This window comes from Cervus elaphus, chromosome 32 (genome assembly GCF_910594005.1).
Source record: "Cervus elaphus chromosome 32, mCerEla1.1, whole genome shotgun sequence".
Taxonomy (NCBI): Eukaryota; Metazoa; Chordata; class Mammalia; order Artiodactyla; family Cervidae; genus Cervus; species Cervus elaphus.
Genome location: NC_057846.1, coordinates 22,597,957 through 22,621,338, shown reverse-complemented (window position 1 = coordinate 22,621,338; position 23,382 = coordinate 22,597,957). Strand labels below are relative to the sequence as shown.

The window sequence follows — 23,382 nt, the reverse complement described above, 5'->3', positions numbered from 1 at the left end:
GTACCCAGAAAGGAAAGCTAAGTCAGGCCTCTCACCTGGACTAATTTTTAGTAGCCCTAGAAGAGATTTCAACAGAGAAAAGGTGTTGAGACCCCCAGTGGCCATTGTCCTGGCCCAGCTAGCCCCCAGCTGGAGTCCAGGGGCGGGCGGATACCTCAGCTGTCCCTGGTCCCCACTCAGCTTCAGGGGCTGATTCCCACGGCCTCTACTGGACAGTGTCCCCTCCTGACACCATGCTCAGAAAGGCGGCCAAATGGTGGCCAGAAGCTGGTGAAAGATCGTGAGACTTTCACCCAATGGAGCTTCATTGTGGATCCTCCGGACTCTCATCTGTGTGGAGAGAAATGCAGCAAATGCAGGCTTCAGATTCCAAAAAAAGGCCCGTATTAGTCTCCTGAGGAAAGATTTATTTCAAAAACCAGCAAAGGATATGAAATGCCAGGCTCAATTCTCAGGCCTGGGATTGAGTGGCAGTTAGGCCCGGGCCCAAAATACTTGGGGAAATCAAGACAAGCTGGAGAGCGTGGCTCCTGAGTTTTAGTGGCAGCCGGAGTGGTTTCCTGCGGGCCCGGGGTGCCGGAGGTCCAGGATGCCTGTGTCGGGGGCTGGAAGCCGCTTGCCTTCTGGCGGAGACCAGGGGCGTCACTGTAAGCCGTTGGAGGGCACGCGATGCCCTCCTCACCCTCGGCGCACTTCAGCAAACACGATCTTGGGAGAAAGAAGAAGTAAAAGCCAGCTCACCCGCTGGGCGCCCTGCTCCAGCTCTTCTCTCTTCTCTGAGGAATTCTGCCGCCTCTGGACCCTGCTGCTCCTGCTGTCTGGCATTTCGCAATTTCCAGAACGAGGTCGCATGTGGCAGTAGGCTTGGCAGGGTGAGACCAGGGTCTGGGGCCTAAGACATTACATTCTGTTCTAGAAAGAGGTGGCCTTCTAAGACGGAGAAACAGTTGGGGGGACTTGTCTTCGCAGCAGTGTGTGGCAAACACACATCTGAGGGTCTGTGACCACCGCTGCCGGCAGCCCCACAGGAAGCCTCTCGGGAGGAGGGTTTAAAATGGTGATGAGACACGGCGCTTTGTCACCTAACTCGACCTTAACCCTGGCAGCAAAACCCCGGAGTCAACCAAACCGTGCTTCCTTCCGCAAGAGTCCTGACTGAGGCCTCTTCCAAGACATCATGGGGTGCCTTTTCCAGCCTGAGATGCTGTGAGTTTATTGAACTGTGGAGGGCAGGGGAAGCTCCTGTTACAACCCTGACCTGGGGGAATAGGGTCGATTGCATTTGTATTAGGCCCGTCACAAACCGCAGACAGGGGTTCACATTTTACTTACTGATTTTAATTGGACCTGATTGCACCTTTGTTCCCCAGCACCCTAGACAAGGGGTGAGAGGCCTCATCCAGAGAGAAGGAGGGGACACCCGGGTCCCTGACCCCACTTCTCAGCAGGAATTGCACTGTCAGGGGCTGACGTGAGGGATGGCGGTCAAGATGTGTAACCATCAGTGAACCTGGCGCCGGCCAACAATCCTGGGAAAAGCCAGTCGGCTGCCACGATGCCTCTTTGGAAAGCAGCCCATGTGAGCGACTCCGAGCCTGACTCTGCACCCACAGCAGCTGAAACACAGACTCGGCGTGGCAACCAGCGTAAGACAAAACATTCTCAGGAATGGACAGATAATCGTTGAACACAGCCCAGGACAAACGCCAGGTGAAAGACTCCCAGTGGTTATCAGGCCGGACGCTGCATCCCAGCCACCCAGGGGATGACTATTAAATAGCCAGAGTTGCCGCTTTAACCCACCTGCAAATCCAAACACCCAAAGTGAGACTTGGGATAAAATCAGGGTGCTGTGTGCACAGCCAGGCTTGGGATCCAGCAGTGTAGGCAGTGTGTTTCCAGGGAAAGACGGAAGAGAAGGTCGCTTGGGCAGGGCAGGGCAGGGCCAGGCAGACAAGGCCCCCACCAGCGCCTGTGGTCAGGGGACAGAACCCCCGGAGGACGGATTTCCACCTCCTTGGCTGTCAGAGGAGAAGTCATTTTGGGGTGTGAGGCGAGAGCTGGTGTCCAGATGTTTTCCCAGACCTGGTGACCCTCCTGCCTCCTCAGGAATAATTTTCTCTGTGGCTTAGCTACTATTTTCTGATCTGCACCCAGGGGAACTTGAAAGGAGCCGGTGAGAACAGCATGTGCTAATATAGTCTCCAAATGCAACAGTGCGAAGTGAGTAAATGCCGGACAGTTCACCAAAGCAAGTGACTGCAAGTCAGACAGACAGCAGTGACTGCAGACTGTCCAGGCCGCCCTCTGCTCCTCCCCGGCCTTCCATCACTCCTGTCACCCCGACCCTCCTTCCCAGCGCCAGCCCCATTTCTGACTGTGCCCCCACTCCACCCCCCGACAGCTCAGCTCAGCTCTAGAAAGGAATCCAAAAATGCCGAGTCAAAGAGATGGGCCCCGGCAAGTGCTGAACAAACTTCATTAACTGGTTTGCCGATCTTGGGGGTAGAGTGAAGGCTACTTTTTGCTGTTGTTAATGCCAAGGATGAATGAGATAAAAGTCTAGTCTAGAAACCAAAACATGCATCTCACAGGTGATCGCCTGGCTTCCCCAGTTCAGCAAGCTGCTGGCAGGCGTTTGGTGGGGCTAGTAGTGGAGTGAGGCTTCAAAAATACAAGGCAGGCACCAAATACTAGAACATACATCTATAAACACAGGAACAGCCGTTCCTCACAGTGTTCCTCCTGGGGAACTGTTTCCAGGTCCTTCCTGTTAGAAACGATGAACGAGTTTAGGGGTTCATAAATGGGGGGCGGGTCCTGGCACTGCTATCCACCCCGTACAGAGGTGGGGTCCTGGAAGGTGCTGGACAAATGACACTCAGCACAGATTTTATTTGAATTGCCAAGAAAGTGTTCATGACAGAGTCACCAACTTGTCCCGGCTTGCCCAGGTCAGTCCTATTTTTTGTTTTTTTGTCTTGTTTTTTTTTGCATCCCTGGAACTCCTCAGTCCTGGGCCAACCAGGGCGGTTGGTCAGCCCCTCTGACTGGCACAACCTCGTAGAGAAACCGCCTCACTCCTTCCAGCGTCCTCACGGTGCTTCCTTCTCATGCGCTTCCCACATGCAGTCACTACGCAAGATCCCCTGGCCTTGCAGGGACTCCTCTGTGTCCGCACTGCCCCAAGTCAGACACACACACGCACGCACGCACGCACGCACGCACGCACGCTTTCATCTGGAGGGCCCGGGCACCTCCCCAGGATGTCGCTAGGTGGCGCTGTGTGGAGGTCCCTGGACCCGGAAGGTTCAGGAGGGATGGAGGCTCCTCAACCAGTAACCTGAGGACCCCCCAGCCTGGGGACGCGGGAGGTTTGGAGCGCCTCACCAGCAGGGCTGCACGTGTGAGGTGTGCATTACACGGCTGCACGGGCCCGCACTGGTGTGATAATGTGTGTGTTTTGGGGGGTGGGGGGGGCACACAGGACCAAGTGAATCAGTGAAAGCCACCAGGAAGGACAAGGGGAAAATTCATCAACTCCTTCTTGAGGTTCATTAAGTCATGTAATTAGATTATGTCATGTAATCCACTCAGTCTGATTATGTCACGTAATCAGTCACTTAGCCTCTCACATAACTAGCCAGGTTATTATTACTTTTTGAAATCAGTAAACATAGTTGTTTCAAAAAACAAAAAATGCAAGAACAGTTGTTTCACGAGAGCAAATTGTCGTGTTAATAAAAATATCAGTGGCTTTACCTGCAATCATCCAGATCTCCCGTCATCTTCAGGGCTGAGATGCCTCGTTGCTGTATGTTTGCATGTGGAAGTTAGACTGGAATTTTCAAATCAGGCAGTCTTCGTCTCCCTTCCACCTGTCCCTCCCCCATGGGACATGTGTGTCCCATGGGGTTCATGATTAGTGACACCGCTAGTGACATGTCCTACCTAGTTCTTTGGGAATCACTGCCTTGTAGACTGGGATGGGGAGGGGAGCAGCACGTGAAATTAGCAAACGAAGCTAAGCTGGCATGTATCGTGAGCATGACCACAAAGAACAAAAGAGGGTATAAGCCAGAAAGGCAGTAAGTTAATAAATATATTCCCATGGAAAAATACAAGCTACAGCTGGAGAAGGAGGGATGGAAATTGAGGAAACAGAGAGTCAATGAAACAGTGCGATTTGGAAAGCAGTAATGCCAGGGAGCGATTTATGGGGTGAGACGGGACGGGCGTGCAATGTGATATGACAGCTAAAGAAGCAAAGGAGGGTTCAACCCTGCTGCACAAGCCCCGAGCACCTCACCCTGCAGCCGGTGGCATCTGGCGACTGCCCCTGGCTGTTTATTGAGCACCTACTGTGTGTAGGGCTTAGCACACAATCAGGTTATCCCTCAGAGTCTCTGAGGCAGGTGTTGTCACATTCAGCAAGGAAGCTGAAGCTCAGACAAGTTATGCAGCTTGCCCAGCATCACAGAGTTGGAAAGCAACAAACTGGAATTGAACCCACATCCTATTCAAAATTTCATCTCCATACTGGCTGCCACTCTGTGAATGAAGAGGCAAGGGACAGGCTACAGGACCCCTGCAGTGACCTCTGGCTGTGGGGTCCTGGAAGGTATACCAAGACCAGGAGACTGACGCCCTGGCTTCCAAGCCCAGCCCTGCCTCCCAACAGTTGCGTGACTTTAAGAGTGTCACTTAACCTCTCTGTGCCAAAATGGGAAAAAAAAAAAAATACCGTCCGCAGCAGGTGTTGACGCCAGTGGATGTCGGGGGAGGCTCTTGGTGAACCGTACACAAAACGGCATACATGTGCTGTTACAAGTCTTGCAAAAGGGTTAGTCCCTCTGTCGTGTCGGTCTCTGTGACCCCACGGACTGTAGCCTGCCAGGCTCCTCTGTCCATGGGATTCTCCAGGCAAGAATACTGGAGTGGGTTGCCATTCCTTTCTCCAGGGGATCTTCCTGACCCAGGAATCAAACCCAGGTCTCCTGCATTGAAGGCAGATTCTTTATTGTCTGAGCTACCAGGGAAGCTGACCTGTAAATCCCTGGTCCTTGAGCTGTGCTGCTTCCACGCATTCATCACGACCAGTCAGTTCTACCTCCTTCATTTGGAAAACTTGTCATATTAAACCCTGCTGAGCCAGAAGATGACGGACTATCAGGAATGAAATCTCAGTTCACCTCGAAGAGCTCGGTTTGTGTCCAGCTGGCTAGTCTCCTCGGGATTTGCAAAACCTCCTGTGAGCTTTGTTGTCTCTCAAGTAAGCTACTATAGTCTAGGGAAATTTAGTTCTGAAGGAAAGAAGGGTGACAGGGCAGCAACAGGTCTGGAAGCCATCCTGAATGAAGAATGGTCAAAGGACATGAAGATCCACAAGGCGTGGAGGAGAGGAACATGGGGCCATCTTCAAAGGCTAACTCAATGGAGAGGAGGAGGACTTCTGTGCTTGGAGTTGCTCCTCGGGGTGAAGCTGGATAAACAGAGGACAGGGGTGGTCCTCCAGTGGAGGGGCTCCTGGGGTGGTGCAGGCCTGCTGCCTCTGGGCTTCCGAGGCTGGGCTAGAAAAATGAAGCGATTCCATTAGCCGCTGTGTTTGCCAGCGACATTTCTCCCACAGCAATCGGGTGTCCTACCATGTCAATTCAATTCTGACACCATCCCAGGTTAGAGCAGACCCATACTTTAAAGGCTCCATGCCACAAGACGGCCCACACATCTGAATGCTTGTCCCAAGTCCCGGGTCCCCCGGCTGCCCACACTTGTGTCTGACTTGGCCACAAATCTGAGGGTTCTCACCACCCGCCTTCGGCTTTGATAATTCACTGAGATGAATCGCAGAACTCAGAAAGGTGCCACACTTACGACTGCAATCTTATAAAGGATGCTACGCAGGGGCAGGCAAATGGAAGAGATGCACAGGGCACAGTGTGGTGGCGAGGGGTGCAGACAACCCAGGTTGGGTGCACCAGCCTCCCATCACTATTCATTAATCCAGATGGCTCCCCGGACCCTGCTGTTCCTGGGGGTTTACGTGGGGTCTCACTGGGTTGGCCCAGGTAACAAAATCATTACCCACACGGTTGAACTCAGTCTTAGAGATCAGAGATGAGGGCTGAAAGTTCTAATTCTCTCCTTGTACGCTTGCTTCTTCTGGTGACCAGCCCCCCATCCTGAAGCTATCTAGCCCCCCAGCCCAAAGATCATCCCATCCTATTAGCATAAACTCAGGTATGGGAACTAAGGACTCATCATGAATAACAAAACACCCCCAGCACTCAGGAAATTCCAAGGATTTAGGTGCTCTGGGCCAGGGAACCTGGGACAAAGGCCAACTCTATTTTTTATTATACCACAGGTACACTTTCACATCCCTTCTGTCTCTGACACGCTATGTTTAGTGGCTCTGAAACTGATTATGAGGCACAGTTCAGCCCAGTGTAAGGAGAGACCTTCAGAACTAGGGCTCTTTGGCAATTTAACGGGCCACCCCCAAAGGTCCGAGCTACCTGGAGTGGGAAGTGATCCGGCTAAGGTCGGACAACCCTGGCTGAGATCCCTGAGCAGGAAAGCCCTGCGCTGGGTGGGTGGTAGTTTGAACCTGATGCTTGCTCACCCCCTGGCCTGGTCACCGGGTGATGTTAATGCTTTGTTGATTTCAGAATCGAGAGTCGCTTCCATTCTGGATGAACAGCACCATCACCCGCAAGGCAGAAGGCTGGCAATGGGGCTGGCACGGATATGACAACGAGCTCAGAACCATGAGGGGCATCTTCCTGGCCTTCGGACCCGGTAGGCATGATCTTAGTCATTCCTTCCCCTAGGCATCAGGGGCTGACGGTGCTCGGAAAGGCTGGAGTGATTTCTTTACGGATCCTCTTTATGAGCAAAGCTGAGCAAAGCCAGCCGGTCTCCACGAAATGTCTTTGGCTGGCTTGCTTTCAAATGCTTCTTGGGTTTGGCAAACGTGGCCAAATACTTCTCCCTGTAAGTTTTAAATCTCAAGCGCGGTGAGGAAAATGTATTCCACATGTTTGTGATTCATTTTTTACTTAATTCATCAAAACATCCCTTCACAGTCATCTTATGTCCAGGGAAGCTTATCAGGCACCAGGTTGCTGACAGCCACAAGTCCCAAAGTCGACGTGCTCGCTTCACGGGGTCTGACACTTCCACACTTCCTCTCTGTCTAGAGCGGCCACCCCGGTGCGGGTCATCCAGTCCAGGGCCCACCAGAAGCTGGGATGTGCTCACGGCAGGCTAGGAAACGGTTTTGCGACTGACTCTGAGGATGAGCCAGAATGACTTTTGCAGTGTCTAGGATGAGAGCGAATTGACTTTGCCCTTTTGGACCCGATGTCTTCCTGGGTCTGAAAGAGAGGTGGGGCAGAGGGGGGCCCATTTGGTCATTTGCTTTAATTAATACAGCACTGTAAAATTCACATTTTGGAAAAGTTTATCAAACGCTCTAACAATCATGCTACTACCTGTACACTCCCTTTAAAAAAAAGAGTGAAAAGCAGTCAACCACCATCAAGAGTCAGCTGACCAGATCACGAGCTCTTCGTCTTCCTTCCTGTTGTCCACGCTCCTTATTAAACATAATAAGCTTACCCTGATATCCACAGTCCAGGTTCCTTTTTCTGGATGTTTTGATCAAAATGTTTCAGCCCACAAAAGCCCATGCTTTCCTATCAGGTGATAGGTTAGAGGTCACACCTGGAAGCCCTGCCCTCCTCCGCAACATACTGGACAGAGATGCTTGTGAGCCCTCCTTCATTCCATCCACCTTGGGTCACTTTCTCAACCACGAGAAAAACCTGCTGAGAGCTACAAGGCGTCAACGTCTGCCCCCGCCATGGGTGCCTCTGGGAGCCTGAGCCCAGGGAACACACGTGGGCCCACATCATTGTCCGCACATCATCCAAGTCCTCATGTCCTTAAGTAAGCAACAGGACCAGTAGCTGCAAGCATTTCTAGGGCACAGCTGGGTTCACGACATTGGCCTCAGAGAATTCAGAGGATGCTCCCTCATGATACCGTCAACCGGTAACAGCTACCTGTTAGCCAAGCCCCAGGTTAGATCTGCGGAGCTCAGAAGCCAACTCAGTTCAGGATGGAGCCTTGAGGATGCTGTGAGGTCAACCGCTAGATCAGGGTGGAGACTTCCCAGGCCATGGCCTTTACACAGAGGAACATGAGACAGGGGTGCTTTCATTCAAAGGCATCGCCTCCTCCTTCCCCAAAAGAGAGGAATCAGATCATGAATGCAAAACAGTTGTCAGCTGGAGTGTTTATGAGTAAGCATCTTGGGCAGAATTTAAAACAGAAACGAATCTAGCCTCAAACCAAAATTTTAAACCAAGCACCCAGAGCTACAACAGCTGAAATTCAGCGGGGAGCTTTTTATCCATTAACAAAGGCCTCCATCATACGCTCCTTTAAAACTAAAAGCCCAAGTCTTTTATAGACAGAAAGACGACCCCAGATGAAAATGGACTGGGCTAATTGCAAAACTGTTTCCAGGCAGATACAGCCTCCCGCAAACCATCACGTTTCTGGCTTCACTTCTCATGCAAGATTGAACAGCTCTACACACTGACTGTTTATGCAGAAGAAAATTTAAGAGCGAGGTCTTTAATAACAATCTAGCTGCACTTTGAGATAAACGTACTGCCCTCCTGATTAATTGGAGGTGATTCTCACTTATACAGGATGCTGAGCATTGCTACGGCTGCCCAGATACAGCTTTAGAAGTCAGGAAGTCTGGTCCAGCTAAGCGAAAGGGAAATCATTCTGGAAGACAGGCTCTCTCTGGTTAACCCCAGTTCCTAATTGGAACAATCTAACCTTGCCCTAAGTCTGTAAGTCTTCCTTCTGTTTTGTAAGGAAGTTCATTTATAGCGTTTCCTTTTAGAATCCACCTATAAGGGATATCATACATTATTTCTAGGTGGCCTAGGGGCTCAGATGGTAAAGAATCCGCCTGCAATGCAGAAGATGCGAGGTTGATCCCTGGGTCGGGAAGATTCCTTGGAGGAGGGCATGACCCACTCCAGTATTCTTGCTTGGAGAATCCCATGGACAGAGGAGCGTGGAGGGCTACAGTCCATGAGGTCGCAAAGAATTGGACACAATGGAGTGACAAAGCACATATGATATTTCTCCTTTTCTGCCTGACTTACTTCACTCAGTATGATAATCCCTAAGTCCATCCACTAACTTTCTTTTTTTGGTCAGAAGAGCCTGACCTCAATTTTTCTTGCCAAATGTTAAAGAAAGAGACGTCTGAAAGGCTGGGGATTTGCTATTGACCTCCACCTGCACATGTGACAAGACACGGCCACCGCGTGATGTGTGTGGCAGGATGACCTCACATCCACAGCAAGTCAGGGAGATAAGTCTTCCGTGTCATTGGACCACCTCGCCACTGACTCCTAGCTGAGGCTGATTCTTCTCTGGGGAGGCGTAACCACCATCCTCAGCTAATTGCAATGTTTTCCTTCATATGAGAAGGGCTGGCACTCCAGGCTCTGCATTCTCCTTCCCAGGGTGGCTCTGGATTTGTTTGATATTAGTGTTACCCTGAGGCAATGCAGATCCTTACCCTCCATACCCTAAAAGTAAGTGAACACTTCACATAAGCTATGGGGTAAGTATTTTCAATGCGAACTTTCCCCTGCTGGGCACTTATTCTATTAATATCAACAGCTCCCATCTATTGAGCACAGACATGAGCCTGCAACTAGCCTGCAACTGCATCTCTGTGCCCATTCCCTGAGGTTATCCAGCTGGTGAGTGGCTGCAGGCTGCTCTGTAAAGCCTGTGAACTTCTTTATATGGAATTCTACTTTTATACCTCAAAATGAGCAAAACCTATCACTTGAGGCGTTGCTCTGGATCTAACACACTCTGTGGCAGAGTTCTCGCTGTTGCTCCTGTGTTTGTAATTTCAGGGTTAACGTAAGAGCGGCATTTGGTGTGGACACTTCTGGGTCACATCGCTGTCGCCGTTGATGTTTGCTTTTTAAATCAAGGATATGTGATCGTTTCAGCAAAGCAATTATAAAGATTATTTTCTAAGATAGAAACTTGTCCTCACAGCCCCCAATCTACCTTTTAAAAAAGTTATGGAGGGACTGAAAGAGCACATGCCTGGGCCTTTATTGATGGATAATCCAAGTGAAAGTTAGTCACTCAGTCAAGTCCAGCTCTTTGTGACCCTATGGACTGTAGCCCACCAGGTTCCTCTGTCCATGGAATTCTCCAGGCAAGAATACTGGAGTGGGTAGCCATTCCCTTCTCCAGGGGATCTTCTGGACCCAGGGGCAGAACCCAGTTCTCCCACATTGCAGGCAGACTCTTTACCGACTGAGCCACCAGGGAAGCCACTATTGATGGATAAAAGTCCCTCCTAAATTCAACTTCAATAGTTTTGGGTATTTTGTTGGAAGCGCTGGTTTGGAACCTAAATGTGAAGTGGCTTATGAATATCACTAAAGTCTTGTATTCACTCTTTGTTGTTCAATCACTTAGTCTTGTCCGACTCTGCAACCCCATGGACTGTAGCTAACCCGGCTTCCCTGTCCTCCACTGTCTCCCAAAGTTTACTCAAACTCATGTCCATTGAGTTGATGATGTTCATTCAGCACCTTTCCTGCCTCCTATGGAGAAAGAGACGGTCCCTTCAGTGCCCTTACTTGCTATGCTGTGAGCAGCCAGCCCTGCCCCCGGTGGCCTGTGTCCACGTAGAGTCTGGAGCAGCATCTGGGTGGAAGCACTCTCCTTCATGAGATGGCTTCCAGCCTTCATTCGGGTCCCCAACTCCAATACCAGCTTCTTTATCTTCCCCACAGCTAAGTTACTTTATCTGCTAGGGAAAAGCTCCCAAGGAATGTTCAACTGATCTTCCAGACATACTTAGGAGACCATCTCTGTGGCTTGTGCACTAGCCACACTGCCAGTTCTGTCCAGTCCTGGGACCTCCACGTGGCAGAAAAATGGGAAATATTCTTGAGCTGGGGGCACCCAGGCTAACCACTCCCTGCTAGATAGGTGCCTGGTAGAGACCTCTGCAACCGAATTGGGTTTGGGGAGCTGAGCAAGATGAGGCTTGCAGAAATGAGCAGCTTCAAGTGGCCTTTGGGTCCTCAGGGAAAGCTCTGTTGTTACAATGGAAGCACACTTATGCACAAATCAGTTTGCTGTCTGATTTGTCTTTCAAAGAAACATGGCGCTAAGTGGTAAAGATCCCACCTGCAGATGCAGCAGACATAAGAGATGCAGGTTCAATCCCTGAGTAAGGAAGATTCCCCTGGAGAAGGAAATGGCAACTCACTCCAGTATTCTTGCCTGGAGAATCCCATGGACAGAGGAGTCTGGCGGGCTACAGTCCATGTGGTCTCAAAGAGTGGGACACACTAAAGCGACTTAGCGCACACTCACATCTCTGTAAACCATAAAAAGCGACTTCCTTTCACAACCTAGAACCTTCCAGATCTCCTTCCAGGGTCACAATCCCTTGGCCAGGCTCCATGGACAAGGGGGATCTACCAGTTCTAGAGCTGCTGAAATGCCAAGCGTAACCCCTCCACTGCGTGACCCACCCCTCTCTGCCCTGCCCAGCCCAGGAGTGGCCTTGACCACTTACTTCCTTGCCTTTCCCTTGCAGATTTCAAGTCTGACTTCAGAGCCGCTCCCATCAGAGTCGTGGATATCTACAACCTCATGTGCAGAGTGACAGGCGTCACCCCCCTGCCCAACAACGGGTCCTGGTCCCGGGTGATGTGCATGCTGAAGGACCCGGCCAGCTCGGCCCCGGGCGCCCCGCCCAGCGCCTCTGCACTGGTCACCGTCCTGGTGGTACTGCTGGTGATGCTGGCCTAGCTGCGTGCGCCGTGTCCCCAACACTCGGCACAGTGGGTGAATTAACCACCTCCTTGATTCATGCAAGGCCATACAACTATTAATCTATTCTTGGATGATTCCATACACAAGAGTCCCTACTTCTTTAGAATCGTTGTTGTTTTTTCTAGAGGTAAGGAAAGTTCTAGCTTTTCATTTGTTCAACTAGAGGTTATTTTCTTTCTTTTTTTTTTTTTCATGTACTCAGATGAATTGTCTGAACAGGGCCTCCCGCTCTAGTGACCAGACCCCAGGTGGGTGTTCTATGGAGTCCTGGCCCCTCTGTTTTGCACAAAATAGGCCCTGGTCTGAGGTCTGTCTACACCTGGGAGCCATCCTGCACAGCTCCTTCCATCGGGGGATAAAGGAGGCTCGTGTGAAAGCAATAGCTGCTGTCTATTTCTGACCCAGCTCGTGGGGTTTCTTCACCTCATACAAAGTCCCAGAAAGGGCTTATCTTAGCTTGGCTCACCCATCAGTCAAACTCACTAAGAACTGCAGAATTTCAGAGAACAAAATGAAAGATATGGGTTCCTTCCCAAAGTCTGGGTGCACAAAATCTTCTCCCCGCGTTGAGGAGCAGAAGAATTTACCATAGATACGGGCTCCTACGAGCCTTCTCCTAGCGTATTCGCGGTGTGAACACACACACACACGCCAGGAGCTGCCTTGCCTGTCTGCCCATCTGCCTGTGGGGAGGCTGACTTAGAGGATCCTATATGGAATGTGAGTGCATGCTCAGTCACTTCAATCATGTCTGACTCTGTGCAACCCCATGGACTGGGGCCCCCAGGCTCCTCTGTCCATGGGATTCTCCAGGCTAGAATACTAGAGTGGGTTGCCATTTCCTACTCTAGGGAATCTTCCCAACCCAGGGATCAAACCCAGGTCTCCTACACCTTCTGCACGGGCAGGTGGGTTTGTTACCACTAGTGCCACGGTAAACTCCAGCAACACCTGACATATCATCTGTCATCACGGGTGGGGAAAGGGATGTCTGGCTGATGACAGTGTGGACATACTTGCAGAAATCTCACTCCATTGCTTGAAATGGTGACGTACTGAGCGTAGGTTTGATGCACCCGTGTCCCTGAGAGCAAGGTTTCTTTAACAGCCACAGCAAAGTGGATCCTTGAGTCACCCAGAATTCCAAGAAAAATGGTGGAGCGCAGGGAACAGAGTTAGCGTGATGCAACTGAATCCCAGTCACTAACCATTCAGCCATTTGATTAGGTAACAGTTTGGGCAAAGTGACACCTCAGAGACCTTGGTTTTTAAGAAACCCCAAAGAAGAGGCTCTGAGCCTTGGTTGAAATGTTTTTAGTCTTGTAAGTCTGCTATAGGAGATATATTGTTGCAAAACAAGGGATACTTGCACTTCTGTATGATCAGAGTCATAGACATGTATCACTGCCTTAAAAACGAGTTTGTGCTAAATGAATTCCACCTGCAGATGAGACATTTCATCAAGAAAAGACAACAGATCAGGTCTCGGCAGGACAATAAAGCCCCTTATGTGCTGTTTACCTTGAAAAATGAAAATCTACGCTCACCCTGATTCAAGAAGTCTGGGAGCCATCTCTAGACCTTGAATCATGAGAGCGAAGGATCACTGCTTAAAAATATCACATTTATCTTCACAAAAGATTTCTAAGGTTTTATGTAATGTGTTTTTAAAGCGCTAGCAAACCATCAAGTCAATAGGAAAGGCAAATCAGCCTTTGTTATCTGTCTGAAAGCCAATTAGTGCTTTGGGAACATTGTGGTGGTTATTGAAACAACATCTATTGTTTGAAGTTTTCTCTCTCTGTAAAGGACTGTGTTCTAATGAATTTGGTGGAGCTCATTGTGCTCCCATGTGAAGAGAGGAGACCTAAAAGAAACCCACTGATTCAATTAAAAGTGGATTATCCAAGTCTAGAGGGGTACGAACAGATACACCATCTTGAGTTTGTTCTTCCCACTCTGGTCTACCAATTTTTCCCCTCACTCATTCCTAAAATCTTCAAGTTACATAATCAAATTTCAGACATCTGCCTGGCAAGGCGTAGTTACTCTGTAAGTCGTTTTGAAGCTCCAGTACTTTGCGCACCTGATACGAAGAGCCGACTCTGCAGAAAAGACCCTGATGCTGGGAAAGATTGAAGGAAGAAGAAGGGGATGACAGACAATGAGATGGTTTAATGGCATCACCGACTCAACGGACATGAGTTTGAGCAAACTCTGGGAGATGGTGAAGGACTGGGAAGCCTAGCATGCTGCAGTCCATGGGGTTGAGAAGAGTTGGACACAACTGAGCAACTGAACAACAACAACAACAAAAATGACAATAAGACATGTTTGGAGTCATAAATATTGGTGAATAATAAGAAAATTCAGACACTGAGTGGAAGCAAAACCGTAAACCTAAAGCAACACATATGTTTTAGTGGCTCAACTGTTTAGCTAGAATTTTTTTCTTCTGATTTTTGTTCTAAGCTATGTTCTTTTCCCAAGGAAAATTCTATTTTCTCTAAATGCATTTTGTTCCATCAGAGTAACATTTGCTAGGACCATACACACAACTTTCCTCCTACTTTACCACTTCATCGCTAATTCCAGGAGGAAGGTCATTGGAGTGACCTGCAAATACCAAAGACAGATGAAAGAAGTGATCTTTAAGTTAAAGATGAGGTGAGAGGCTACTGTCCCTTCCTGTATGCAGAATCACCAGAACCCAACTCAACTACGTTCTGAAGCCTTCAGCATCCATTAGAGCAGACCCAGGGAGTTCTTTCACACCTCCAAGAGGCCTGACTTACAAAGTCCCAACTCTCTTCTAAAGGGCTCTTCGAAATCCACAGCAGATCTGAACTGTCATAGACAGCAGTTTGCAAACCTTCTGGGATTGCCAGCATCATTGGCCCTCTTCTGGAGATGCAGGTTCTGAGGACCTGGCATGGGGCTTTCCACAACACTTTTAAGTCACATGGATCTAAGGTCCAGGTTTGCCCTAATGAGTGGTGGGTTCTGATTTGACCTTGGTACACCTGAGTCTCCCACAGCAATTTCATGATCTGCTGGTTTCTTCAGTGGCCATCAGCCTGGCATTGGCTACTGATCCCAGCTGGGTCAGCTTCCCGCCCTTCTAAAACCAAAGCAGATCTGTAAGTCCCGGTGATGAAATGGCTTTTCAATACCCAATCCCCATGAGTTTAAGATCCTCAACGGTGCTATCAGACAAACTCGTTGTTCAAGACACAGCTCTTTTATGAATTTTCTATGAAAGTGTTTTACATGTCTGTAAATCTCAAGAGATTTCCAAATGTGATTATGTGTTTAATCTTTGTAAGCAATTGGTGATAGGCCAAAGTCAGCTCTTGTAAGTTACTTGTGAGGAGGAAGAAAGATGGTAGGCTTGACAGCCTAGTTATAAACCACAGGAAACTTGGTCTCAGGTCTGTGTGATGGAAGATATGCTTATGTGTTGCTTTGAAATCATAAAATTGCACCTAGTATTGTGTCTCACGTGTTTCGTAAATGTCCCATAAATGTGTTGAATCAAAAAAAGAATAAATAAAACTGAGGAGACTTGCTTACACAGCATATAGTCTTTCTCTTTGTCTGTACTTTTTCAAACAAATCTTTCCTTTTTGGATTGCAATCTTTTCTTATCACCCAAGTGACAATATAATTATACTTCATTTCATGGACTAAGCATATTCCATCCCAAGCTTATAAACTTGACAGATTGGTGGAAGAAAGGAAGGAGATTAGATTTTGAATATACTAAGCATATTTACTTTTTAAAAAATGTAACAGTTTTATCAAGATTCAGTTCACATGCCTTATAACCCTTCCTTTTAAAGTATCAATTTAATGGCAGTAGTATGGTCACAGAGCTGTGCAACTATTCCACAATCAACTCTAGAACATTTTATCACCCCCAAAAGAAACTCCATATCCATGAGCATGTTAGCACTCACCCCCACTTCCCCCCAACCCACCCCCAGGCAACCTCTAAACTATATCTCTACAGATTTGCCTCTTGGGGATATTTCAAGAAAATGGAATAGCCACGAACTCTGTGACTGTCTGAGTTCAGGCTCTAGCCAACATTACTGTTCAAATACACTCAGTCTCTCTCAGAGCATCTCTCTCTCTTTTTTTTTTTAATGTCAATCATTTTTAAAGTCATTATTGATTTGTTACAATATTGCTTCTGCTTTATGTTTTGGTATTTTTGGCCATGAGGCATGTGAGATCTTAACTCCCTGACCAGGGATCGAACCCACACTCCCTGCACTGGAAGGTGAAGTCTTAACAGTGGACCACCAGGGAAGTCCCTCCCGGAGCATCCTTATGGCATCACCCCAGAAACCAGTAACAGCCCACGTGCCCCTTCTCACCAGCAGCCCAGCCAGGACATCTACGTATCACTGTGCGTCAGCTTCCTGACAGGTGTTCTTGAGATGCCGGAGGCTGGCTCTGGCTCGTTCTCCTCTCTTCCACTTGAGGGTCCTGCTCAAATGCTGACCATGCCGCTCCCCTGCCCGAACCCATCACTGACTGCCCCGCCACCCCACTACCATCTTAACTCCTGCAGCAGGCTTCCTGGGGCTGGCACCTGTGTGTCCTTTTACCTGATCTCGGGTCACTCTCCCTTTCACTCTGTAAGCTCTTTTTGCCTTAGGGTATTTCCATCCTGTCACTTTCTCCTCCTTGATTAGTACCCCATCCTCACCTACTTAGTGCCCCTTCCCTGAGAACTCAGGCCAATGTTTCCTTACACCCCTCTGAACCAGATCAGGCCCCGCTGGCTGACACTCTTTACACCAGCCACATGCAACCCCAAGCGTCACAATACCAGTAGCTAGAAGAAGCAGGTAACAGTCCTCTCCTAGAGCCTTTAGAGTGAGCATGGCTTCTCAATTTCAGACTTCTCACTTCCAGATCCGTGAGAGGATACATTTCTGTTCTTTTAAGCCACCCAGTTTCTAGTCATCTGTTTCAGCAACCACAGGATATTAATACACCTTTCAAACTGCTTTCAAAGTAGTCCATCTAGCTCATCAAAGATTTCTTGAGCTCCTCCTTCACACCAGGTACTGGGCTACCTTTTGGGGATGCATAGAGGAAAAACTATCTTTCCTGTTCTCACAGAATTTACAAGGTAGTCATTTCATTTCTTCCCATTTTTAAAAAATTTTTTATTGAAGTACAGCTGATTTACAGTGTTCTGTTAGTTTCTGGTTAGATTCATATTCTTTTCCATTATGGTTTATTATAAGATATTGAATATAGTTCCCTGTGTCATTTCTTCCATTTTTGAGAGGAGTCAAATTCTCGTTTCTATAGAATGAAATGTTCTGGTTGCTATGCAAGGAGATGCAAGGAGAGATGCTATGCAAGGTTGGCAATGCAAGGAGAGAATTTCACAGCAAACAGGAGTAACACAATGAAGAAGGCATCAGCTAACCATCCTTGTCTCTCACTCCTATGGAATTAAACTCCAAATTCTGCCTCCCATCCATTTCTATGGATTAACATCCCTCTACATCTTGGATATTTCATGTCAAATTTCTCAGCTGAGGCCCCGGACGAACCATTGTCAACTCTCTTACCTTGGTCCCATGTCCAGGATGCTCCTTCCCACTCTCCGTCTGGCAAACTTTCATTTATCCTTCAGAGCCTTCTCTGTAAGGCTTTGGGGCTCTCACATTTTTTTCTTGTTTCATTTACTGCAGAGCAAATCACATTGCCTTGTAATAATCTGTTGTCAAGTGTTCTCCAACAAGGCTGTTAGCTAAGCAGAATGCTAGGATTGTATCTTCTCATTTTTGAAGTCACCAGACCACATCTGTAGCAAAGTCTGCCCATACAACAGTTGATAACTGCCTGGTGAAATGAATGAATTATTGAAGGAAGGAGGGAAAGAAGGAAGGAAGGAATGGAAAAGCTTAGGACACTCTGGTCATAAGATGACCTAAATTTGGACAGAGCTTCTCACAGTAGTGCTAAGTTGTAAAAGCCAGAGGCAGGAAATCTTTTGTAGAAAGTAGCAGGATTTGACAAATGACTAATGTGTGACATGGAATCCAGGGGGCAGGGGTTTCTTTTTCAACATTTCAGCAGGCCCCCTCTTTAGCCATGAACACTAGGAAGTGCAGCAGATGGGAATAAGGAAGAAAAGATAAATGAGTCCTGTCTTCACCATGCTTAATTCGACTTTTCAACAAGATGCTAACACAAGCCTGCATTGTCATTTCCCTATGGCTTGAAAGAGACAGCAGAAGGCGGTTCAGAGCCCTGGATGCTCAAGTCCTAGCATGTGGAAGAAGAGGAGGCGTTCCAGTCACCTGCTCCCTTCCTCCCACACCTTCTGAGTCCCACCTACCTCTGCTGCTGGGAAATGGAAAGTGGGTGGTGGGAGGAGGTGAAGACCCTTATTTTCCTCACACATCAATTACCAGATGCCTCGGTTTCCCTCCTGCCAGATGAAGACAATTTCACTTATCACTTACTTTACAGGGGTGCCCTGAAGATTAATGAGATGTTTCTAAATACCCTGAAAGCCCCCGGGACTGTGATTGTGTAAGCATCAGGTGGTGCACATGGCTGGCTCTGTTGGCACACACAAAAATAAAGGGAAGAAAGTTCAAAAGGAGAGTTGGAGACTTAAAAACACACCCCAGGGCTGTTTCTCGGTTGGCGTGGGTGTTAGATAGGTCTCTGGATGCAACTGGCTGGGAGCAAGGCGATGATGACATGTAGGGCGGAAACTGACCAGCAGCCTTCCCAGCAGGCTCCGCGCGCCCGGGACGACTTGTGCGATGTGAGTTGTCGCGGGAAGTTGAACGAATCCCTGAACGAGTAGCGACCCGGAAGTTCGTAGAGAAATGCCATCCTAAGTTGTTTTAAGGTCTTTGGTTCTCAAACTTCAGGGCGAATTAAAATCACTTGGTGATTTTAATAAGAGGCGGATTTCCAGGCTTTACCTCAAGAAACCATCATGGTTTGTAGTTTGGTTTGGAGTTCATGGTTGGTTTGGAGTTCTGCCCAGGAATCTGAATTTAAGTAAGCTGATTCTTCTCATCCCAACCTTTGAGAATCAGGGATCTAAATTTTACAGCCAGCTGGTGAACTAAGGCATGATTCTCTGAAGACAGGGATAGACTGGGCCTAACTGAATTCCAACCCTTGTTCTAAATTATTTCTAAAAAATATTTATTTATTTGGCAGGCAGGATCTTCATTGTGGGAGCTAGTTCCTTGACCAGGGATTGAACTGGGTCTTAGCTACTAGACTACCAGGGAAGTCCCTAAATTCTGCTTCAGAATGGATCGTGGAGAGGACAGGGGAGGCAGAATTTTCTGGGGGAGGGAGACTCCACACCATTACTAAGTACAGTCATTCATGTACCCAGAGCAGTAAATAAATGACTGAGGTTATATAGTTATTTGGAGCAGATAAATACTGTGTATTCAGGCTGTGTGATTGGGTAGCCATTGGCCACATGTGGCTACTGAAAACTTAAAATGTGAAATTGATTTTAAGTCCAAATCAAGATTTAATATAAGTATGAAAGAAACCAGATTTCACAGATTTAATGCAAAAAAGAGAAAAAATTTAATTAGCATTTTTTCATTGATATATGTGGAAACAGTAATGTTTTAGAAATGCATTGTGAACTAAAATATGTTAAAATGAATTTCATTTGTTTCCTTTTTCTTTTGTTAATGAGGTACCAGAAATTTTAAGTTTCTTCTGTGACTCACATTATATTTTTCTTGGATAGTATTGTTCTAGATCTGTATACTGTCTGGGTCTTAATTTATAGAAGTCCTTGCTCTTGTCATATGCTTCTTCTGGATAATACTGGTGTGTCAAGAACCTGTTCTTCATTGTGATCTTAGCAAGGTGATTAAATTGTAAATGGCTCCTCAAGAGAGAAAAGAGAAGAAGAAAGCCTGACCCAGCTCATTGATTAGTCCAAAAATGGCTGCCAGGCATGAATACTCCTGCAGTATATAGTCAAGGGTATAAATGAATCACTGAAAAGACAATAAAAATGGCAGTGATGTCAAACCTGTTGACCACTCGTGTGCTATAGAGTAACTCTATCATCTAGGGTCCTGTTCCTACCTACCCTCGTAGGGAAGGGAAGAACAGGAGGGATGCAGTGATGGGTTGAAGGAGGTGGTACCCAGCTCTAGTGAGGGCAAGAGCAAATGAAGGCCATCTCACTTTCTCCCAGAGTGCACTTTGTTGTACCTGAAACAAGGCTATCCGATCCTATCTGCAGTGACTTGAAAATACCGTTTTGAAGATTATTTCTTTAATTTAAGTCATTACATTCTTACTCCAGTCCTCTTATCACTGGCCCAGATGCCAGTGAAGATAGGATGAAGCACGAACATAATTCTTTTTAAATGACAGAACAGGCAGGGAGAAATTCGTAGGTTATTTGGGAGCATGACAAATTTTACACCTAGAGGAAAGTGCAAGAAAAAGAGATTCTCACCTTGTTAACAAAACTGGAACTGAAAATAAAGATTTGATGTGTTCTGACTTCCTGGCTGCTCTGGGTGCTATGGCGCCTTAAAATTCTAAAAAGATTCTAACACTCTCACTGGCCTCCTTCTTTCTGGTGAGCTTGTTTGAGCTCCTCTTCCATCCTAGAGGTCTGGATGCTTGACAAGCTCTCTGCCTCAATCCTAAGCTGCTGGGAAGAATCCATCCTGGTGGCTTGAATCATGGCGATTTCACCAGGTGACCGATATTGTAGCTTCTTTATGTACAAGCAAGAACTGTGACTGGTGGCCAGAGAAACCCCCCCAAACAACAACAACAAAAAACCCAAACTCAACTTTTCAAAAGGCAAAATTCATAGCATCTTGTCAGGGCTTTGCTTCAGGTGTGAACTCATTTACTCAGTAGAAGGAACTGAACCAGACTAGAAATTAGGTTAAATCATAAAGAGGGAAATGGGGCTTCCCTGGTAGCTCAGCTGATAAAGAATCTGCCTGCAATGCAGGAGAACCCAGTTTGATTCCTGTGTCAGGAAGTTCCCCTGAAGAAGGGATAGGCTACCCACTCCTGTATTCATGGGTTTTCCCTGGTGGCTCAGGCAATAAAAGAATCCACCTGCAATGCAGGAAACCTGGGCTTGATGGCTGGGTTGGGAAGATCCCCTGGAGGAGGGCCTGACAATCCACTCCAGTCTTCCTGCCTGGAGAATCCCATGGACAGAGGAGCCTGGTGGGCTACACTCCGTGAGCGTGCAGAGTCAGACACGACCTAGAGACTAAGCACTGAAGAGCGGAATGGCACTTCCCTTTGTTCTAATCAGCTGTGTCTTGAGACAGCATTCAGCAGGACCGGGGCATCTTCGTCTGCTTGCACGAGTTACACTAAATTGATTTGCGTATCAGTCCAGTTGCAGCAGCAGTCAATGTACAAGGATGTCACACACGTGCTTCGCCGTCACATTCTCTGCATGGCAGAGTGAGTGATTTCTCAGACATACAGCTCGCAGAGGTCAAAGAGTCTCTCGATTCCACCTTTTTTGTTTTTACTTATGGTGGATTTTCTGACAGGAAATGGGAATTTGGTTGATAATTACCAGGCGTAGAGATAAGGTTTCCTCATTAAAGTCTCATAAAACCATGAAAATAAATCATTGCCAGTGGAGAGAGAAAGAAAATCTTCTGTTTAGACTTTTCCATGACCGTTGAGGCCAATTCTTTTCCCCCTTCCAGCCCGGTGACTTTATATCCAGCTAGCGTAGGGCCTGATAATCAGAGGAAAGAATGTAGCGGCCTCTCAGACCTTTTCTGATTTCAAGTTAATGGCTTGGTATGTCAAGGACAGGCCGAGCCTGGCAGAATAAATTATAAAAGTGCAGCTGAAGAAACACAGTGGAGGAAACCCACATCATACACATCTGCAGATACGATACAGACATAAATAAATCCTACCATTTCAGGGAAATCGAAGGGGTCCGTTTGGCCTGCCCTGGAGATCAAAGCTGGTAGGAGTCATGGAGCGGCTGACAGTCCCAAAGGCGACTCCCCTAGAAATGGGATCAGCCTGCCCTTTCCTAGTTCCCCCTCTTATCAAAGCCAGGTCTTAGGGACCCTGATGCAACTCAGTTTCCCAGCAACTCCTCCTCTTCAGGAATTCCCCAACTCAGCCACAAACCCAGGAGCTTTCCAACTTTTCTGCCATAATTTTCTCTGGCCCCAAGTTCCAGCTTTGGGGGCATTTTGCTTTCAGCAGAGTTGATGTGATCAGCTGATCAGAACAAAGGTGTTACCGGGGCACTAGATGGTAATAGTGGCTTTCAGGTTTCCTGACCAATACCTGACCTTGGTTCCCAGTGCAGCTGTCCTGCAGCCTGCTCCCTCACTGGATCGCCTTACGGGAGTCGGGAGAGACCCACCCTAAAGTCAGCTGGTAATTTCAGACTAAAGAAATCCAGGTTATTCATAAACCAGGCCATTCAAATGAAGATATCGGGGGCAGGTGACCGATGTGGCGTTGGGGTGATGAAACTGCCAAACTCAGACAAGCCAGCCCCGTGCCGGGTGGACCAGAGACAATACCTGAAACCAGACTCAGAGCTCCTTTCACTCTTTCCTGAGAGACTGAAACACGTCTTGGGCAGTGACTGCAAAGTACCCCAATATAAGAAGGTTTTAACCCTATAAGCCTATATCCTCCCCTTCAGTGGCAAGTACAGCACAGTCCTGAAGCTCCAGCTGAAAGGCTCCATCTGCCTCCAAATGTCTTCGTCTGCTCGAGTTGACATAACAAAATACCAAGCCGGGTGGCTTAAACTACAGACATTTGTTTGCTCACAGTGCTAGAGGCCAGAAGTCCTAGACCATGTTCTGGTTCTGGTGGGATCTTTCTTCCTGGCTTGCCGATGGCCCCCTTCCTACTGTGACCTCAAGTGGCCTTTCCTCGGCGTGTCTGTACAGGGACAGAGAGAAAGCAAGCTCTCTGATGTCTCTTATTATAAGAACACTAATCCTATTTGATCAAAGCCTCACTCTTATGACCTCCTTTGACCTTAGTTCCTTCCTGCACCTCCCATCCAGCCACACTAGGGGGTTGGGGCTTTAACATATAAACTAGGGGAGACACAAACATTCAGTCTGCAACAGCTATGTCACTCACTCAAAGGCACTGACCAATCTGATATCTCCATCCTTAAATATCTCTTGAGAAAATGGATAGAACAGCCCTTGGCGGGCAGAATGCCCTGTGCAAGTTGACCATACTATGACGATCAGGGTGATGGTGATGATGGACCATTAGCTGGGCTTCTGCTTGTCCACTTTTCTGAGTGTGTTTACTGGGCAAAGGCTTTTGTCTGCTGCTCATTATCTGAGCCCCAGAACGACACCCGCCCCCAGACTCAAGCTACCCAGCCCAGCTGAGCCCACCCTCTTCCTCCACGCGCTGTCCCTTCCTTCCCCGCTC

The 23,382-nt window shown here is 47.9% G+C and overlaps 1 protein-coding gene and 1 long non-coding RNA gene across 2 annotated transcripts in view; one reads left to right on the top strand and one right to left on the bottom strand.

The window, feature by feature from the left end:
- ENPP6 (ectonucleotide pyrophosphatase/phosphodiesterase 6) overlaps positions 1 to 15,498 on the top strand; it is an 81,099-nt gene extending 65,601 nt beyond the window's left edge. Inside the window, exons 7-8 of the mRNA XM_043893797.1 lie at positions 6,672 to 6,801; positions 11,681 to 15,498. Coding sequence (XP_043749732.1) covers positions 6,672 to 6,801; positions 11,681 to 11,895 — 345 coding nt within the window. The 3' untranslated portion in view covers positions 11,896 to 15,498. The remainder of the gene's footprint in view (positions 1 to 6,671; positions 6,802 to 11,680) is intronic.
- The window catches only part of LOC122688003, a 35,833-nt gene continuing 15,457 nt past the window's right edge, over positions 3,007 to 23,382 (bottom strand). Inside the window, exons 3-4 of the long non-coding RNA XR_006339291.1 lie at positions 6,626 to 7,379; positions 3,007 to 5,570 (exon numbers count right to left, since the gene is read on the bottom strand). This is a non-coding gene — a long non-coding RNA (uncharacterized LOC122688003). The remainder of the gene's footprint in view (positions 5,571 to 6,625; positions 7,380 to 23,382) is intronic.